Below are 19,126 nucleotides of genomic sequence, written 5' to 3'. Positions count from 1 at the left end.
TTTCACGAAAAAAATTTCAAATGCTTCAAATTTCCGGTCGCAATATTTGATTGTCTGGATTCGATTAATCGATGAGGGCGCTATCTAACTCCGAGCTCATAGTAACGCAACACCATTGGAGTTTATGAGCATTTAAATTTAATAGACATCTCCATAATGACGACCATTACAATCGACCCCGAGTTTGGCTATGTGATTTTCACATTAATGTTAAGCTGGGTAATGTTGATGTATCTCGGAGTACGGGTTGGAAAAGCGAGAAAGAAGTACGATATCAAGGTAGGTCAAACCGGGGGTCACACTTACAGAGGACAATGCAGAGTGCATGATTATAGATATTTCAAAACCCAAATCTGGCTGGGACAAACAAAGAAATATATATATATATATTTCACTATATTATATTGTCTTAATTCGTAAATTTATATAATAAAACTAAAAAGGCTTTGTTTAAAAATCTTTATCATGATCATGTGACCTTAATTTTCTCATTGTTAGGAACAGAATAATAAATACATGAATGCATTTACAATTGCAATATGTACATGTTAATTTTTTTGGGGGAAAAAAAAGTTGAAGCTACAACCCTTTATTTTTTTTAAGGATTTTTATGCTTGTGCATTAAATGTGGCACCTTGTTTGTCCTTGCTACCCCTGTAAAAAATTAACATTTTACAGATTTGTGGACCTTGTAACTTGTAGACCAGCATTTTGTTAAATTCAACAATATATTTTTCTTGGTTAACTATTACACAAATTGACGTGGCAAACAGATTTGGATGATAATTTTAAATGACAAATCCAGAGACCACTCAAGACATTAGATTTGGGGTGAGGCTAAAAAAAACAACAACAAATGGGTACTCTTATAATGGGTTTTAACTTTTTGTTCATTGCAAACTTTTTGCTTTCGTCTTTGTGGTATAACCTTACAGCAAAAAACTTGTCCATGATATAAAACATACTTTTGACATGTTTCATACAAATAAATGTATTGAATTTATTTGCTGATGAAAGTAGTATGCAACATTGCATTTTAAATTGAAGATAAAACCCTTAAATTTATTTATTTGTGAATTTATTAACAAATATTTACTAGTAGTAATTGAATTAATTAAAGTGACTACCCATAATTCTGTTCACCAGATATGTATCATTTGCTCACTAAATTAGGGGACTGTAATAAATGTATATAAAAAAAAATTAATTACAAGTAAAACTCCCAAAATACTAATAATAGTCATAAACTAATCTAAAAATGTGCTTTTACTAGTTATTTCCCAGTCATCATAATTATGTTAATTTTTTGCTACAACAGATTACATCATTTTTGCCATTTTGGAAAAACATATTGCGGTATAGTTAGAGGCAGGGTGGGAATTACTAATATTAGTCACAATGGCAATAAACTATTTCATCCTTAATGTATTGTAGTCTTAGATAAATAACGAGAACAAAGAGATCTTCGTAGCAAATTCAGATGTTTGAAATAAATGATTACTTTTCTCTTAATTCTATATTCTTTTTTTTCAGTACCCTGATATGTACAGTGACAAACATCCTGTATTCAACTGTGTTCAACGAGGACATCAAAATGCGTAAGTTTTTACTTAACATAAAGTAAAATTAAATTCTGCATGTATCAAGCTGTTTTATTTGACTCATTGTATGAAGATAATTGTTTTTATACTGTTATTACCAAACGCTTCAGCGTGGTATTAAGAGTTTGTTTTCAGGGGTGGGTGATACCAAGGTGGGAAATGGATGCACATATGGGGTTAATTCCTTGAATTGCAATATAGAGGGTTCAGGCTGAAATACAATATATAGTGTTTTCATGTTTCGTCTGATATTTCTGTGGTATTCTGCTGCTGTAAGTAATGCACGATTTGTTCCGAAATTCAGTATATTGTGTGTATTCCAGGGTTATTCGTTTTTTGCTGAAAACACCCCTATTTTTTAGTGGTAGAGTTTGAATAGTCTCACTCCCACTGGGAAATCTGCATTGTTGCTTGAATGTGAGTTAATTAAACACATTTTCCAGACCGGCGAAAGAGTATGCAACAGCCAATTTTAACAGCCTGTCACGTGATTTTAGTCTGAATGTCAACATGAAGAGGCTAGTCCATTTTACGCAGGAGTAATTGGGAGTAGAATATGTGAGGAATAGTATCAACAGAGATGTGTATAGTGAAAAGTAATATCTATCCTTCATTGACATCTCTGAGCATTTCTGTTTTAGTATATTGGTTTGAAAATGTTGAACTTGCATGATTTGCAATGTGTTTTTTTAATGGGACTCCCCTATTGATCGAATCCCGGGTTTGAACGAGAACGGCACACCACGTGATTCGTTTGAATACAATGCTGATGGCAAACATGCCGTGTTACTGCGGTACTCCACTGACGGGATGACTTACTGCATGCTACAACTTCGCTTGTGATGTTGCTTGTTAGCCATGGATTACATGAATCTTGATTACCAGTCAAATGTTGCTCATTTGACGTTGGTAATCTTTATTTGGAACTGAGTAACTTCCTGGTACTTCGTACTATGATAAAAATCAGTCAACATACATCAAGTTCTCTCAATCGTAGTATTCCATGTGATGTACACCTAATATGCCAAAATGTTGCTGAACGATTTGAACTGAATAAAAATAGCAGACGAAAATTTGTTTACAAAATAAAAATACTTCGGTTGCCAATGAAAACCGGTAAAAAACAAGCAATATGTTTTCGGCTGTTATCATGGAAGGGACATGAACGTGAAGCTAACGTCTGTTTATAACTAAAACCGGGCACCTTATACGAGGTTTGCAAAATAACATGGCAGTCATTAGAAGTCACTTTATGTTATTGTTAGGACGTATTCAAGGAGAAATATATATATATAAAAAAAAAAAAAACACACAATATACTAAAAAACAAATAACAAATACAATCACTAAATTACTAAATAAAACAAAATCTCTAAAATACAATCTAATATAAAATTACAAAATTGACAGCAGGCATTAAGATGTCAAGTAAGACCCTGCTTCCTGACTTCAAAGCTTTTACTTATGAACTGTGCTACTGGTATAATAATGTTTTCATTCTGTAACAATTCCATGAATTTTTTCTCTGCAGGTTTATTTTCAAATGCTGGGATCATATCCTTAGCTTTATTGAACAGTTTGGCACGCAACTCATTATATTTGTTGCATTCCAGCAGAAAATGCATTTCATCCTCAATTAGACCTTTGTTACACATGTCACAAACCCTGTTGTTTAGTGGGATTTTTTTATGACGACCCATTTCAATTTTGAGACTATGGTCACTAAGACGGAATTTGGTAAGCACACTACGCAGTTCAAAGTTTTTTAGCTTGACTAAATATGGCTCAAGTTTTAAATCTGATTTGATTAGCCGATATGTTCTTAGTTTGTTTTTCTCATTTGCTTTGGTGCGGTTATCATTATAGACCTCACCTTTCCATCTTGTTAGAAATAAATCCTTGATGCCTAAATCAATTTGTTTCATTTGTGCCGAGGTTAGTTTATCACCGTTGTTAACTGAATGATATAGTTGGATATTGTTTAATAATGATGTCACTTCTAGATACCATTTACTTTTAATGCTTTGGTTAACCACAAAAGCTTCCTTGAGTAACGCATTATTAGAATTCATGGCCCGACTGTAATATTTAATTATTTGTTTTTTTATAAATACGTCTAGGGGGTATCTGCCTAACTCGCTATACATGGCCATAATTGGTGTGTGTTGTGACACCCCCAGTAGATACCGACAATAACTTAATTGAACGTCTTCAATAGGTGATTTAGTGGAGAACTCATCACCCCAAACATCACAACCATAAATGAGGATAGGTCTGATGAGTTTGTCAAAAAGGGAAATTGAAACTTTTATACTTATGTTTTGTATTGAGCCAAGCTTTGCTTTCATTGAAAACAGAGCTTTTTGAGCCTTACGTTTAAGGTTTTTTAGGCCATCCTTAAATTTACCATTGGCACTAATGACTAGTCCCAGATAGTTATAAGATTTAACTGTATCAAGTTCGATACCTCCAAGAAAAAATGTATCATTATTCAAACGTCTGTTTGATTTATTGAAAATTAAAATTTTGGTTTTGTCAGTGTTGACAGAGAGCTTCCACGTTTTAGCATACAATGCCAAACCATCAAGACATGTCTGTAATCCCTGTTTAGTTTTAGAAAGTATCACAATATCATCGGCATAGAGTAGACAGCTGACATGCGAGTTTTCTAAATAAGGAGGATCACAGGTATTAGGATTGAAAATAGTGGGCAGGTCATTTAAAAAAAGATTGAAGAGAGTTGGACTAAGATTACATCCCTGTTTAACACCAATATTGGACTGAAATTGTTTTGTTAAGCCTTCTTTACATTTAACTTTATATTTTACTTTACTGTACATGTTTTTGATAGTTTTATACATTTTTCCAGTTATACCATATTTGATTAATTTTTTGAATAGACCATCATGCCAGACACTGTCAAAGGCCTTTCTAAGGTCAATAAAGCAGGCATATAATTTTTTTGATTTTTTAATATTTGTGTTATTTTGTTTATTGGCGCACTCTGACTTACCACTGTAGAGATATTTATTTACCAGGGTTTTTAGTATGAAAAGATTGTCTGTAGTTCGACAATCATGCCTGAATCCGAACTGTCGACTGGAAAGAATGTTATTAGAGTCTAAAAATGATGTCAGCCTAATATTTAGAATACTATTGAATAACTTGCCAAGACAGCTAGAGATGGCAATTCCCCTGTAGTTGGCCGGGTTATTTTTCGACCCAGATTTGTGGATTGGTACCAACAGGCCAGTGCTCCAAGAATGTGGATAGTTATTTGAACTATAAACAATATTAAAGAGTTTATGTATTGCATCTAATAAGTGATGTTCACCGTATTTTAACAATTCATTGCAAATTCTATCTTCTGCCGAAGCCTTGTTACTTTTAAGAAGTCTAATGGCTTTAGTTATTTCATTTTTTAAGATTGGTCTGTCTAAATAGGGGTTGCTACTTGCACTCTTTTCACTATTCTCCAGTTCATTCGCAATCTCAGAGTTTGATGTACTGCTATCAGTATTAAGTAGGGTCTTAAAGTAAACCAACCAATCACCAGGTTGAACATTCCCGTTATTATTACTGGGGTTCTCGCCATTCATTTCACGAAGAATCTTCCAAAATTTAGATGTGTCTGATTTAGAATTTTCCAATTCTTTGAGTTGTGCAATCATTTTCTGATTACTTTTATGTTTGATTAGTTTTTTATACTGTTTACGGGTTTGAAAGAATTTCCCTCGGATATATGGATCTTGAGGATACTTTTGTAATAAACGTGATAGGCTCCTTAACTCCTTACGAAGGGACCAACAATCCTGGTCAAACCAGTTTTTTTGTTTACTTTTGCGTTTATTTTTTTTAAGTTTAGGAGTAATTTTCTTTAGACATTTGTCTGCAATATTTGTAATTAAATTTTCAAAATCTGTGACTGCAGTTTCTGACTCATAAATGCTATAAGGTTTGCTCATAAAATTCTTAATTTCATTATTATTTAACTTTTCAAGGTTTGTTTGATAATTGTCCTTAGCCTGGTCATTCCACATATATTTTGATGGTAAAGGATCTAATTTATCATTGCTTTTATTATTTTCATTTAGACACATGTTAACATTAAACTTCATAGATAAAGTTAAAGCACAGTGGTCTGATAAATGAGACAAATCGGCTACTTTAAAATATTGTAATGAGTCGCATAAGTTCTTTGAAGTTATCCCGTAATCGATTGTACTGCTACCCCGGGGAGTGTGACATGTGTATTTTCCTGCAGAGTCACCAATAGTTCTACCATTCAGAATGATGAGGTTGCAATCAATACACAACTGAATTAATTTTTTACCAAATTTGTTAATACAGCATGATGAATTAACATCCATAGTATTTCTGTTGCCAAAATTGTCATTAATATAGTAGGATGGTAAGGGTAGATGCATATTTCTGCTATCATCAATTCTATCATCAAGGCTACCAATTCTAGCATTGAAATCCCCCACGAGAAGAACATCACCTTTGGATGAAAATTGTAAAATATCTTTTTCCAGATAACTAAACAGATCAACATTCTTGTTCTTATAAAGGAATGAGTTCTCAGGTGGGATGTAAATACAACCAATGTATAAATCATTATTAGTAGCACAGATTGTTTTGTCAATCTTACACCAAATAAAATGTGCTGTATTGCCAGAAATATGAGTAATGTACTGTTTGTATTTACTTTTAAATAGAACAGCGACACCCCCTCTTTGTTTTTTTGAGCGACCAAGATTTCTGTCTTGACGTATCACCTCATATGAATCTAGGCTGTTTTCTAATCTAACACTACTGTTACTGCTAAGCCACGTTTCTTGGAAACAAACCAAGTCTAGGGAAGAGGTGTAATTAATAAAATCAGCATTTGACAGCTTACTGCTATTCAACCCATTGATATTCCAACTACCTATTTTGAAGTTGGACATTTTCCAGCAAGCGAAAATATACAATAATAAAAATATATATATATATAAAAAAAAAAAAGAACTACACAAAAATACTACACACTTAGTATACTGAAGGAAATAAAAGTTAGCAAGGGGGTAACGGGGCTGGAAAATATAATGTACTAGTAAAACAGTTAATTAAATTTGAAACAATAAGTATTCGTTTGGTTAAAAATAATCAGATTAGAGAAATAAAATCAACGGAACAAGTTTGTTTGGCACCTCCAAGTAAAGGAGAGGGAGAAAAAACAACAACAATCAAATTTAAAACAATTGGTATTTGTTTGGTATTAAACTTGGGAGAAGAGAGCAAAGCAACAACAACAAAAAAGAAAATACCTTATTTATCTAAAAGAATGTACGTCCATCGTACTTCTGCCCCAGCCATGGGCTCCATGATAACAGTTATTTAAAATGAGTTCATAAGGTTTATGAATTTCATGAATTTGGAAAACATAGCGTTCTCATCGTTATGCGATTTCTCGGCGTTCAAAGTAAGCGTCTTCCTGAGCTGTTGAGGGCACTCTGTTTGGTAAACAGTTTTGGACGAATATCCTCCTGTTCGACGATGATTATTTTGGTTCACACTGCGGCCGTTTCTGTACTGCTCTCTGAACTGATACTTGCCTGCACTTCTGTTTTCATTTGGTATCAATCTTTGTCTGATTTTATTTTTGATGTCATAGACCAGCTGAGCGGTGCCTCTGATGTTTAAGTGTGTACCATCATCATCAAACAATTCGGAATTTGCCGACAATTCACGCAAACCAATATGGCCGACTTCCTGTCACAGCACTGCTATTGAGCTCCAGAATTTCACAAATTTTTAACCTACCATAGTTACATCTACCACTACAAGAACTTGTGAAGAAGTCTATGAATGTATGTTACATCACCTTATATGTTATCTGATGTTAGTGATCACTTCAAAAAGCAAAGATCTGGTGTTGAAGAACTTCATATATTGGTAGGTCAAGTCCAAACAATAACAGTGCTGTCAAAAAGTGTGTAACATCTCAGAGGTGACTCCTGGAAATCCATGTTATTCAACCAACATAGTTGATTGACACTAAAGAAGTCACAAAGTTTGATTATACAGTCCTCTGGTTTTAGTTAGACACTGGTTCTTGTGTTGAATATCCAAGTCAAGGCTACAGTGCATGAGTTAACATTGTTTACATGAAGAGGCTGATATTGTTTACACTAACAAGCTGATAATCACATTACAAAGGAAGGTCAATCTCAAAATGGGTGATTCTAGGAACAGCATAAGTTTAAGGAGTAAAGAAAATGTTCAAAATCCAGGAGAGATGAGAAAGTTTATTGAAAGATACTTTGGAAAGAAAGTTGAAATTAAATTCAACCACAACAGTGTCACCATACGGTCAAACACAAATATGAAAGAAGTGTGGATGAAAGCGATCAAGGCTGTATTCACTGAAGACAAGTACACTTACATCAAGAAAGGTGAAGAAAAAAGTGAACAACTCCGTATTGCTGATGGTGACAACACAGTTACTATTAAGATGTATGATAATGGCACTTTACTAATACAAGGAAACAATTACAACCAGTGGATGGAAACAGTGGGAAGAGAGATGTTCTCCAAAATACAAGAACTGTTGGGTTTAAATGTGAATTTTGAATCAGCAGAAGTTACTGAAGATACTGTATCAAAAAATACAAGAGCAAGGCGTGATCCTAAAAAACCAATTAGATTCAACGTTGAGGAATACGAACTAGAAGCCAGCACAATTAAACCACAAAAGACACACTATGATGAAAGCAATACAAAAAACGATTCACAAAGTAAAGGACCAACATCAACCAAGCAAAGACCTACAACTCCAACAAGATCTACCAAGCCAAATATTGCTAACACTCCATCCAGAATCCCATGCCGCATCTCGAAAACACCTATTGTAAATAATGGAGGATCCCTGGACAACACAGAGCTAGCAGCAACTTTGTCACAAATGTTCAAGTCCATTCAACAAATTGACAAAAATTACTGTAATATTATGAGATCGGGCTCAATCACACAGGAATTAACGGACAAACTAATGAAAGTGGAAGATAATCTAGCCAAACAATCAAGAGACATACAGAAGATAAATAAACTTCTGGAAAATAAATTGAGAAAGGATGAAGCAACTAAACCAGGTACTGGCACAACTATACAGAATGGGGAAACCATAGCCACACTGATGAGCAAAATTGACAGAATAGAGAGAAGCATAACAAGTATTGAGAAAAGTTTTATAAACAACGATAAAGCCATATCAAAAATAACAGCTCTACAAGAATCCACCAAGTCATGTGTTGAAAAGGAAAAAGAAATCCTAACCAAGCTGCAACAAGACAGAAATTACTTACAACAACAGCTTGAAAAGAGGGGGGAAGAAATTGACATATTGCAAAGTGAGAATGACAAACTACAGAAAGATATCAGAGAACTGAGGCATGATACACAAGACAACTACACAAGAAACCAATACAGTGTACTTGCACCAGAAGACAACAGTGATGATAGTCAAACTACCGGTAACACCTCTACCAACAGTGAATTCACAACTGTCACTAAGAAGATCAGATCATCTAGAAAGGTACAAACATTAATAATTGGTGATTCAATGCTAAAGGACATTAATGCTAGAGGAGTTTATAGAAATACACAGGTTAAGACATTACGTGGACGGAAGATAAAGGACATAACAGATCACATCCAAAAAGCATCTATTGTAAAAGAGGTTGAAAATATTGTGATTCATGTTGGCACCAACAACTTGGCCGATAAACACAAAGTTGATGAGTGTATGGAAGAATACACCACCTTGATTGATACTATCAGAGAAAAGAACCCCACAGTCAAGATTAGCATATCATCGGTTATTCACAGAAAAAATGATGTAGCTACTAACAAAATAATAGACAATTTCAACAGTAGATTGAAGAAGATTAATGGAAATAATGTACATTTCATCAACAACAACAATATTACTTCTGAAACTCACTTGATTGATGCAGTACATTTAAACAAACGTGGAACAGCTGAGCTGGTGAAAAACATCAAAGACACTATTGGGCCACTGATTGGAGTCAACAGACAAGAAAAAACAAATCACTGGTACAACAATGCAAGACATCGTCACAACAGAAGTTATGATACACCCAAGGAAGTGCATATACCAAGAAACAACAAGGAACAATACAGACCAAGAAACAACGAGGAACAGTACAGACCAAGAGACAATGAGCAACACTACAGACCAATAGATCCAGTTCCATTTCATATGCAGTTTCCTTTAACATCGTTCCTTGGCTACTCACCACCTTCACATTGGCCAGGAATGTACGGTCATAGACCACACTTCCCCAATTAGAATTAATATGTGCTGTCAGAAAACTAGGAAGAATATTAACATTTCACAACGGAGATCATTATCATTGTCTTATTGGAACATACAAAGTTTAGCCAGGAAAACTCAGGAAAATGACTTCATTAAAGACATTAATTGTCACGACATTGTTGGTCTTGGTGAAACTTGGCTTGACAAACACTCTGCATCTTCATTCAATATACCTGGATATTACAATTACTCAATAACAAGGAACAATCACACAGGTGGAGGACTAACAATCTTAATCAAGCAGGATATCAAACAAGGAGTGAATATCATTGAAAATACATCTTCTGAAGAAAAATTCTGGTGTAAACTAAAGAAGAAATTTTTTGGTCAACTTAAGGATACTTATCTCTGTTTTGTTTATAATCCCCCACTGAACTCAAAACACTGCAATCCTGACTTTTTTGAACACTTGGAGAAGGACATATCTAAATTCTCACAGTTTGGTAACATTGTTATTCTAGGAGACTTTAACAGCAGAACTGGTATGTTAAAGGATTATGCTGATTTTGATGATAGATTTTTACCATTACCATTTTCACCAGATAATAATGACACAATAACAGTTCGTAACAATCGAGATACTACAGTCAATGCATACGGTAAAGCTTTAATTGACCTTTGCAAAAATTGTGATATGAGGATACTGAATGGCAGAATGCCAGGAGATTGTAGTGGTAACATAACATGTTACCATTACAATGGAGTAAGCACAGTTGATTACGCCCTGTCGTCTTGTGATATTATTGATTATTTTGATTATTTTAAAATCCATGACTTTACTTATCTTTCAGACCATTGCCAGATTTCTTGCCAACTTAAATTAAATAAGATTATTAAATTACATAAAACCAATAATAATGATTTACATAATTTACCTAAAAGCTGGGTCTGGGATAAACTTTCAGTTTTTAATTACCAGGATAACCTTGCTTCAACACATAGTCAACATAAAATAAATTCCTTCTTAACTAACAAATATACATTAGATAGTAAGGGAATAAATGATGCAGTAAATAATTTTAATTCATTAATTACTGAGTCTGCAGACAGAACATTTAACAAGAAATCTAATAAAAGTAAGAAGCAGAAACCTAAAAAGAAAAAATGGTTTGACAGAGACTGCATGGTACTCAAAAAAGATCTTGTTAAAACAGCCCAATTAGTTAATAAATTTCCTTTCGATACTAGGTTGAGAGACTTATTTTATAGAAGAAAAAAGAAATTTAAAAAACTAATTAAATTAAAGAAAAAACAAGAAGAAAACTTAATTGTGAATAAACTTATTAACTTAAATAATACTAACCCTAATCAATTTTGGAAAGTTATTAATCAATTAAGAGAATCAACTCATGAACAAGCAAGCCATATTTCACCAGAAGAATGGAATAGGTATTACAGTAAATTAAATGCCTGTGAGACCAATAACAATTATCATAATAACATAATTTCTGAAATTACATCACTTGAAAATAGGGAACCTTTAGCAACTAAATTGAATAGCACAATTACAGATGAAGAAATTAAATTAGCTATTAAAAAACTTAAGTCAAAAAAGGCAGCAGGGTATGATGGATACTGTCCAGAATTATTGAAACAAAGTTCAGACTTCCTGATTAAACCACTACAAAAACTTTACAACCTCATCTTGGATTCAGGTATTTACCCAGATATCTGGAACATCAGTATCATATCACATATTTTTAAGAAGGGAGATAGAGCAGAGCCTGGTAATTATAGGGGAATATCTGTTTCCAGTTGTGTGGGTAAGACATTTTGTGTTATTATGAATAATAGAATTCAACAGTTTATGGTCAAAAAGCATTAGATATTTTATCAGACTACTGTTCTAATTGGAAACTTAGTGTCAATTTAACAAAAACAAAAATTGTTATTTTCAGAAAAAGAGGTTTAAAAACACATGATAAATTTCTATATCTTGGAAATCATATCAACTGTGTTAACTCCTATAATTACTTAGGTGTTACAATGCAGTCCAATGGGAAATTTACTGAAGCCAGACAAAACATGGCAGATAAAGCCAACAGAGCCTTATATGCAATGTTAAGACACATTCCACCTGAATGCAACTGTAAAACATTTATCTATCTGTTCAGAACATGTATTCTTCCGGTACTCATTTATGGTTCAGAAATTTGGGGAATTGAAGTTTTGGATGAAAACAAATGGGACAAAACTACAAGTGAAAAACTACATTTGAAATTCTGTAGAAATATTCTAGGCCTAAATAAATTTGGTGCAAATTTAGCTTGTAGGGCAGAGTTGGGCTGTTTCCCATTACTAATAGACACCAAGAAAAACCTTATCAAGTATTGGTTACGCATACAAGGGCTTCCAGATAAATGTCTTACAAAACAAGCATATTATGAACAAATGAAATTCAATTTACCATGGTGTTCATCGGTTCAGAATTTAGTTATTGACTCAAGAATTCAAACTAGTAAAACAGATTTGAATATAAAGAACATTGATAAGACTTTAAAAGAAAACTATATTACATTTTGGAAACAGAATGTCAATCAAGAAAACACAAAACTAAGAACATATGCAAAATTCAAAAACACTTATAATTTTGAGTCATACTTAAATTGTCTTCCGAAAAAACATCAAGTCTGCATGTCACGCTTCCGAACAAGTAACCATTGTTTGGCTATTGAAAAAGGAAGGCACACACAGCCAAAAACTCCCATTGAAAAAAGAATTTGTAATTTATGTTCCCAAAATAAAATAGAAGATGAAGTTCACTTCCTTTTAGAATGTGATCGGTACAAATATATTAGACATGAATTGCTCACAGAAATTACATTAACTAATGCAGGAGATAAATTGAGTAATTTTATATTTTTGATGAGCAACAAGGACTCCAAGGCAATTAAATGTATGGGGACCTATCTACTTAAAGCCATGGAATACAGAAAACTTTAACGTATCTATTTATATTGTATTGTAATTGTGTTGTGTACGTATATATTTATTGCTTTTTACCAAAAGAAATATTGTAATTTCTAAGGATGCAATAAAATTTGATTATTATTATTATTATTATGTTTTACGATTGTCACTTTCTTGCGTAATTTCATCTTGTTGAATAAAAGTAGGTTAAATTCTTGCACATTATCATTCACGTTCTTGTTATTATGACGCTTCAATACATCAGAGATTACTATATTTGCATTTGGCATATTGTTAGTCGTAGTGTCTACTAGTTCAACCATTTGGTCAATGCATTCAGCGGGCGATTTCCCACTCATTAAATCATTGGTTCCTATGTGATATACAACAGTGTCCACTGACGATGATATGAAAACTTTAGCTGCGTCAATGGCCTGTGCAATGGTATATATTTTACGATGGTCAACAGAGGTACGCGGGAACATTTTACTAGCTTTGACATGACGTGTAATAGAATCGCCTACAATTAGTTTGTTTGCGTTTATAGTTTCATGATGAATGTCACTCCCCTGCTGGGATTTACAGTTAGTTCCATCAAGACATTTTTCTGGTTGGGGACTTTCGTCATTTGTTTCAGCTTTCGTTTGAAGAGGTTCAGAACCACGTGGTTCAAAACAGTCGGCTTCAACATCCAGGGTGGTTTTCAGTTGAGGGTGAGAATGATGTTCAGGATTAGACATTGATGTAACGGCAGTATCCTGGTTTGAGCAATCATCTACGTTTTTCAAACAAGCCTTGTATTTGACTGTTACTTCTTGTAATTCGTCGCGTACTTGTTGTAGTTCCATCTTGTGTTCAGTTTTTAAATTTTCAATGGCTGTTTCGTAATTGGTTGTAACCGATGAGATCTTTTCTTCTAGGTCACACTGTAATTTCATGATCATGTCCTGTACAGTCTGTAAAGTGAGGTGCTGCATATTAGCCAAACTATCAACGTAAAGTGCAGTGCGCAACGTAGCCAAAATAAAAGGCATGATCATTTGGGCACTGCTATTACAAGACTTTGGCTGTTGCCATGGTAGCGGTGGGTCAGGATTGTTTTTCCAATTAGTGATGGTACGACCTGCCTGTCAAGTATGAACCGTGACAAAATCAGCCAAGCCAAAAAAAAATCACAGAAGAGTTAAAAAGCCATTCCTGCTGAACAGTTACTCTAACTTCGGGGTCAACTTTCTCATTAATGAAAAAAGATATCAAAAATTCAAATAGTAACTTTTTGCCCACACTCCAGCCGAGTACAATGAGCTATGTCTGAGGTGTTGTATCACAGGGAGTTGGACAAACTTGTGTATTTTAATAAATTATTGAATAATAAAATGTTATATAACTTTTCTTTTACCCCCCTCCCCTTCCTGGTATCTATTTCAAGTATTTTTGTCAGGTTCAAATCGTTCACCAGCATGTTTTGGCATGTTAGATGTACATCACATAGAATACTAGGATTGGGAGAACTTAATGTTTGTTGACCACCTGGAATCTGAGTTTTATAAATCTTGAAGGGCTCTCGGAAGATCCACCCGCTGCCTGGACCCGCAGTAAAATCTCCGATTAATATGGAGCCGCAACCATCAACATCGATATACCATGAGGTTTCTGCTGGCGACGTTGCGGCGTTACTTAGTTCCAAATAAAGATTACCAACGCCAAATTAGCAAAATTTAACCGGTAACCAAGACTCAGTCTATCCACGACAAGCAAGCAACATCACAAACGAGGTTGTAGTGTGCAGCTCACGAGTCAGCGACGACCGATTTCAACGAAAGTCATTCCGTCAGTGGAGTACCGCAGTTGCACGGCATGTTTGCCAATGCACAGATCTGTGGAGGAACTTTTAACTTCAACATCAACCGTGTATCGTAGTCGCCCAGTTTAAGTTCTGGTTCTGTCGTGGTCCCAACTAAAGGGCGACAGTCGTCGTGTCGCGTACTGTTCGATATGGGACTCACAGCGACGTATACAACGCGTGTAAAATGCATTGTTTATTTACATGAAATTCGAACACGCGTTGTGCTACGACCACCGCGCTTAAACATCCACGAGTTATTTATTCGGACAATGACTTAAATTAGACGTCTGATTATTTTATTTTCACACGTACAGCGACACGCGTTCTACACTGACAAGCGTTGCTAGGTCGCAGCACTGTCTTGGAGCATATTAATGGGCAATTGGGTTCCCCGATCTAAATTTCTATCCCGGTTTGTTGCACGTTCTTTTTTTAATATGAAATAATCAAATATGGGACATGTGTATAATAACAGAACCCCACACCCTCCCCGTGGCTTCGCTCGTGAAAGTACGGCAGCAGGATACACCGCATCACTCGTGAAAATAACTTCCATACGCAATGAAAGCCACGGGGAGGGTATCTGTCATAATACTTCATTATCACTGAAAACATTTTTCCCCTGAAATAAATTCCAGTGAATATGCCATTTCCCTCATACTATATAGAGACACAGCGCAGTGAAAATTAGATTCACATGTAATGCTTGAAAACATGTCAGCAAAAATAAATTAAGTGAAATTCTACGTGACTTCATAATAGTTGGAAATGAACACATTACACCCGACCCTACCACTCCATATACAATGTAAACTACACCCCAAAACATCCTTTCACCCACAGTTACTACCGTGTTTCACCAGTGTATTCTATTTGACGTCAGGAGAAATTGAAATAAACAAATTAATTATAATTTCAGCCTCTAGTTTACCACTGATTAAATAAACTACCTCGTCTTTATGTCAACTTGCAGTTATTCGTTGCCTACATCAGTGACTTCAAAATATATGTTTCAATCCCAGGAATTTCACTCGCTGTTAATTGCATGGGAGTGGCAGTCTTTAATGAATTTCTATTGTCATGTCAATTTCTTGCGATTACTCGAACATTAAGCTGTAACCACATACCGCCTAGGTGCTGTAATTAAATCCTGGTGTAAGCACCATATGAACTATGAACAATGCATGTGAAGCCAGCTGTGGGGTATATTCAATCCTATAGATTTCTCATTGTTTGGTAACTATTTGCTGCAAATGCAACAAAAATCAATATAAAAAATATTACCCACACAGTATTCTACAGGTTACTTGTTATATGTCTAGAGTTGGTTTGTGCATCAACATTAGATTATTAGTTTTCTGCCACCAGGGGGCGCTATGACATGGCATGACATGACAGAACATGACATGACATGATATGAATTGTGTGTAAATCAAAACAAACTTTCTAAACCAAGCACCCTTTTTTCTCTTGTATTTAATTAACACACCTGTAAACCAAACAACCATCATGAGTTCTATAGGTGTTCATGTTGGAGTGCCAAATGTTAACTCCTGAGGTGTTTGTGTTGTGGTCTCTTGGGTTTTCATGATGAAGTCTCCTAAGGTTTTCATGTTAGAGAAATTTTACAGTACATAAATGAACATACTTTTTGTTTTGTTTCTAGATTGGAGTCATATTCATCTTACGTTGTGTTTCAGATATTTGCTGGAATACAGTATCCTGTAAGTTTCAAAGGTTCAGAAATAAAATCATATATTTTCTTAAATTTATTTTATTTATTTTGATTTTTATTCTATATTTTTTCGAGAATTCTCTGTTGTTATATTTAACACGTGGGCTGCTGATGCTGTTCCATACAATTCATTTCAACTGTCTGTGAACACTTTCAGCAGGCAAACTGTTAATGTATGCACTAACCATAATCATGAAATATGCTTTTCAGGGCATGAGAGTGATCATATTTATTTAGTTCTCATGCTTTAATCTTTAAAGTGAATTAATTGATAAAAAAAAAAATTATTGTGTTTTACCCAAAGGACATAGAAATTAAAGTATTGGTTGGACTTAATTCTGTTAACAGCACAATTTAAAACTTAGTTGTCGGTGAAATTATGTGGTCACTATGGCAACCAGCATAAAGGCAACTTAGAGGACTATTGTGTAAAAAATAATGTAATGTAATGTGATGTGTTTGTTCTGTTTCCTATATTGATATAGATGTACGCAGCTATTGTCGGTTTGGCTTGGATTGTCAGTAGAATCTCATATGCCCATGGATATTACACAGGAGGTGAGTGATTAAGTCAACATAGCATGGATATTCAAATAAAGGTTGGTTTGAATTGTCAGTAGAATCTCATATGCCCATGGATATTACACAGGACGTGAGTGATTAAGTCAACATAGCATGGAAATTCAAATAAAGATTGGTTTGGATTGCCAGTAGAATCTCATATGCCCATGGATATTACACAGGAGGTGAGTGATTAAGTCAACATAGCATGGAAATTCAAATAAAGATTGGTTTGGATTGTCAGTAGAATCTCATATGCCCATGGATATTACACAGGAGGTGAGTGATTATTAAATTCAGAATAGCATAGAAATTTCTCTGATTCTTCTGCACATTCACTATTTTTTACACTGTTTTTAACTGTTCAAACCCATGTAATGATTAAAATAACAGTAATTCAGACCCACCAAATAATGTAGAATTCCTAGTAAAATAGATTGTAATGCTTCACACATCTGATTTTCAAACCATGTATAAAAGGTTTGTAATTTCATAACCTCCACTCTTGTTTCTTTCAGATCCCAAAAAGCGGTTGACTGGAGCAATCGGTTCTAATCTGTTTCTAATATCACTGATTGGAATGTCCATTGTGTTTGCTTGCACGCTCCTTAATTGGTGTTAACTATAACCTGGAGGTTGAAGCTAACGAAATGTGAAAGTAACTCATAGATGTAGTAATTGTAATCATGTGTTTGAATGAAGTATATAAATCTGTCCTGCAAGTTATGAACATTTCGAAATTTGTTAGTATTCTCATGAACTATGTATATTTGAGTTATATCCATTGAACACTATATGCAGGCCCAGTTAAATATAAGAACTTCAACTATTAATTGAAATGTTGTTTAGGTTAGCGCCTTCTACCAGACCAAATATGATTTACTTTGTTTTCTTCAACAACTCAAATTACACAATGTTACGCAAGGTTCCCATGAGTCCCATATGTTAGTGAATGGAACATTCCTGTTGTTGACGTGGTAACCAAGAGTCACATATGTTAGTGAATGGAACATTCCTGTTGTTAACGTGGTAACCAAGAGTCACATATGTTAGTGAATGGAACATTCCTGTTGTTGACGTGGTAACCAAAAGTCACATATGTTAGTGAATGGAACATTCCTGTTGTTGACGTGGTAAATACATATGCCACCTTGTTTTGTTTTTTCAAGTAGAATTACTTTTTTTTTACTAAGTTTCTTTCTTCTTTGCAGATCCTCTCAGGTGATTCATCAATCAGTATGTCCATTGTGTGCATATACACACTAATTAATAGGTAGTAGAAAAAAAACTATTTGTATTTTTTACAGCATTGTAATTCTTACGTCAAACCATATGTTTGATTAAGTGAATCATAAAACAAAGGACAAAAAACAGATAAATCAGTGCATGTCTTCTTTTCTGTCATTTCAAAATAAAAATAAAAATATTTAACGAAACCACTATTTTTGCTAGGAGATTAAAAATGGCAAATATGGCCAGTAATTATATTAATGTAAGAATGAGAAAAATATGGACAATGTTAATTTGTTTTTAGTTTTATGTGCATATTATATTATAAAGAAAGTTATATCAATAATTTTAAATTGAATCTCAAGGTACGTCTGTTCAGGAAAGCCGTCACTGTCTGAAATGTATTTTTTATTAAATTACAAATTGAATTTATAATAAAATGTTATTCTGCTGTACAATGTGTTCTTTGTAAGGCGTAATCACAATGGGTATATGTACTGGGTGTTTTGTCTGTAAAATTGTGCACCAATCCATTGCGTTTTCCCTGTATTCCTTGTAATCACAATGGGTATGTGTACTGGGTGTTTTGTCTGTAAAGTTGTGTACCAATCCATTGCGTTTTCCCTGTATTCCTTGTAATCACAATGGGTATATGTACTGGGTGTTTTGTCTGTAAAATTGTGCACCAATCCATTGCGTTTTCCCTGTATTCCTTGTAATCACAATGGGTATGTGTACTGGGTGTTTTGTCTGTAAAATTGTGCACCAATCCATTGCGTTTTCCTTGTATTCCTTGTAATCACAATGGGTATATGTACTTGATGTTTTGTCTGTAAAATTGTGCACCAATCCATTGCGTTTTC

General features: G+C 34.3%; 1 protein-coding gene across 2 annotated transcripts; it reads left to right on the top strand.

Annotated features, from left to right (window-relative positions):
* Positions 1–79: 79 nt before the first annotated feature.
* LOC144357974 (glutathione S-transferase 3, mitochondrial-like) lies at positions 80–18,721 on the top strand. Of its 2 annotated transcripts, none has more exons than XR_014930949.1 (6): positions 80–279; positions 1,534–1,598; positions 16,404–16,461; positions 16,958–17,030; positions 17,552–17,776; positions 18,245–18,721. XR_014930949.1 is itself a non-coding variant. In XM_085505501.1 (6 exons), exons 1-5 carry the CDS (start codon positions 157–159, stop codon positions 17,653–17,655), a joined length of 423 nt encoding a protein of 140 aa, XP_085361627.1. In that variant the 5' UTR covers positions 80–156; the 3' UTR covers positions 17,656–17,691; positions 18,245–18,721. The 2 variants fall into 2 exon arrangements, 1 of the variants encoding a protein (XP_085361627.1); XM_085505501.1 differs by having other exon boundaries at positions 17,552–17,691.
* The last annotated feature ends 405 nt before the right edge of the window (positions 18,722–19,126 follow it).

The sequence above is a fragment of the Saccoglossus kowalevskii genome, chromosome 11, assembly GCF_978046115.1.
Source record: "Saccoglossus kowalevskii chromosome 11, keSacKowa6.1, whole genome shotgun sequence".
In the NCBI taxonomy this organism is placed as follows: Eukaryota; Metazoa; Hemichordata; class Enteropneusta; family Harrimaniidae; genus Saccoglossus; species Saccoglossus kowalevskii.
Note: the sequence above shows the minus strand (reverse complement) of the source record. Positions and strands in the feature narration are given on the sequence as shown.

Bases quoted from the DNA above. Each gene is read 5' to 3' on its own strand.
- LOC144357974 (XM_085505501.1), top strand. From the start codon at position 157: ATGACGACCATTACAATCGACCCCGAGTTTGGCTATGTGATTTTCACA. The intron at 16,462-16,957 runs GTAAGTTTCAAA...ATATTGATATAG, and splicing joins TTGCTGGAATACAGTATCCT to ATGTACGCAGCTATTGTCGG. The intron at 17,031-17,551 runs GTGAGTGATTAA...TGTTTCTTTCAG, and splicing joins CCATGGATATTACACAGGAG to ATCCCAAAAAGCGGTTGACT.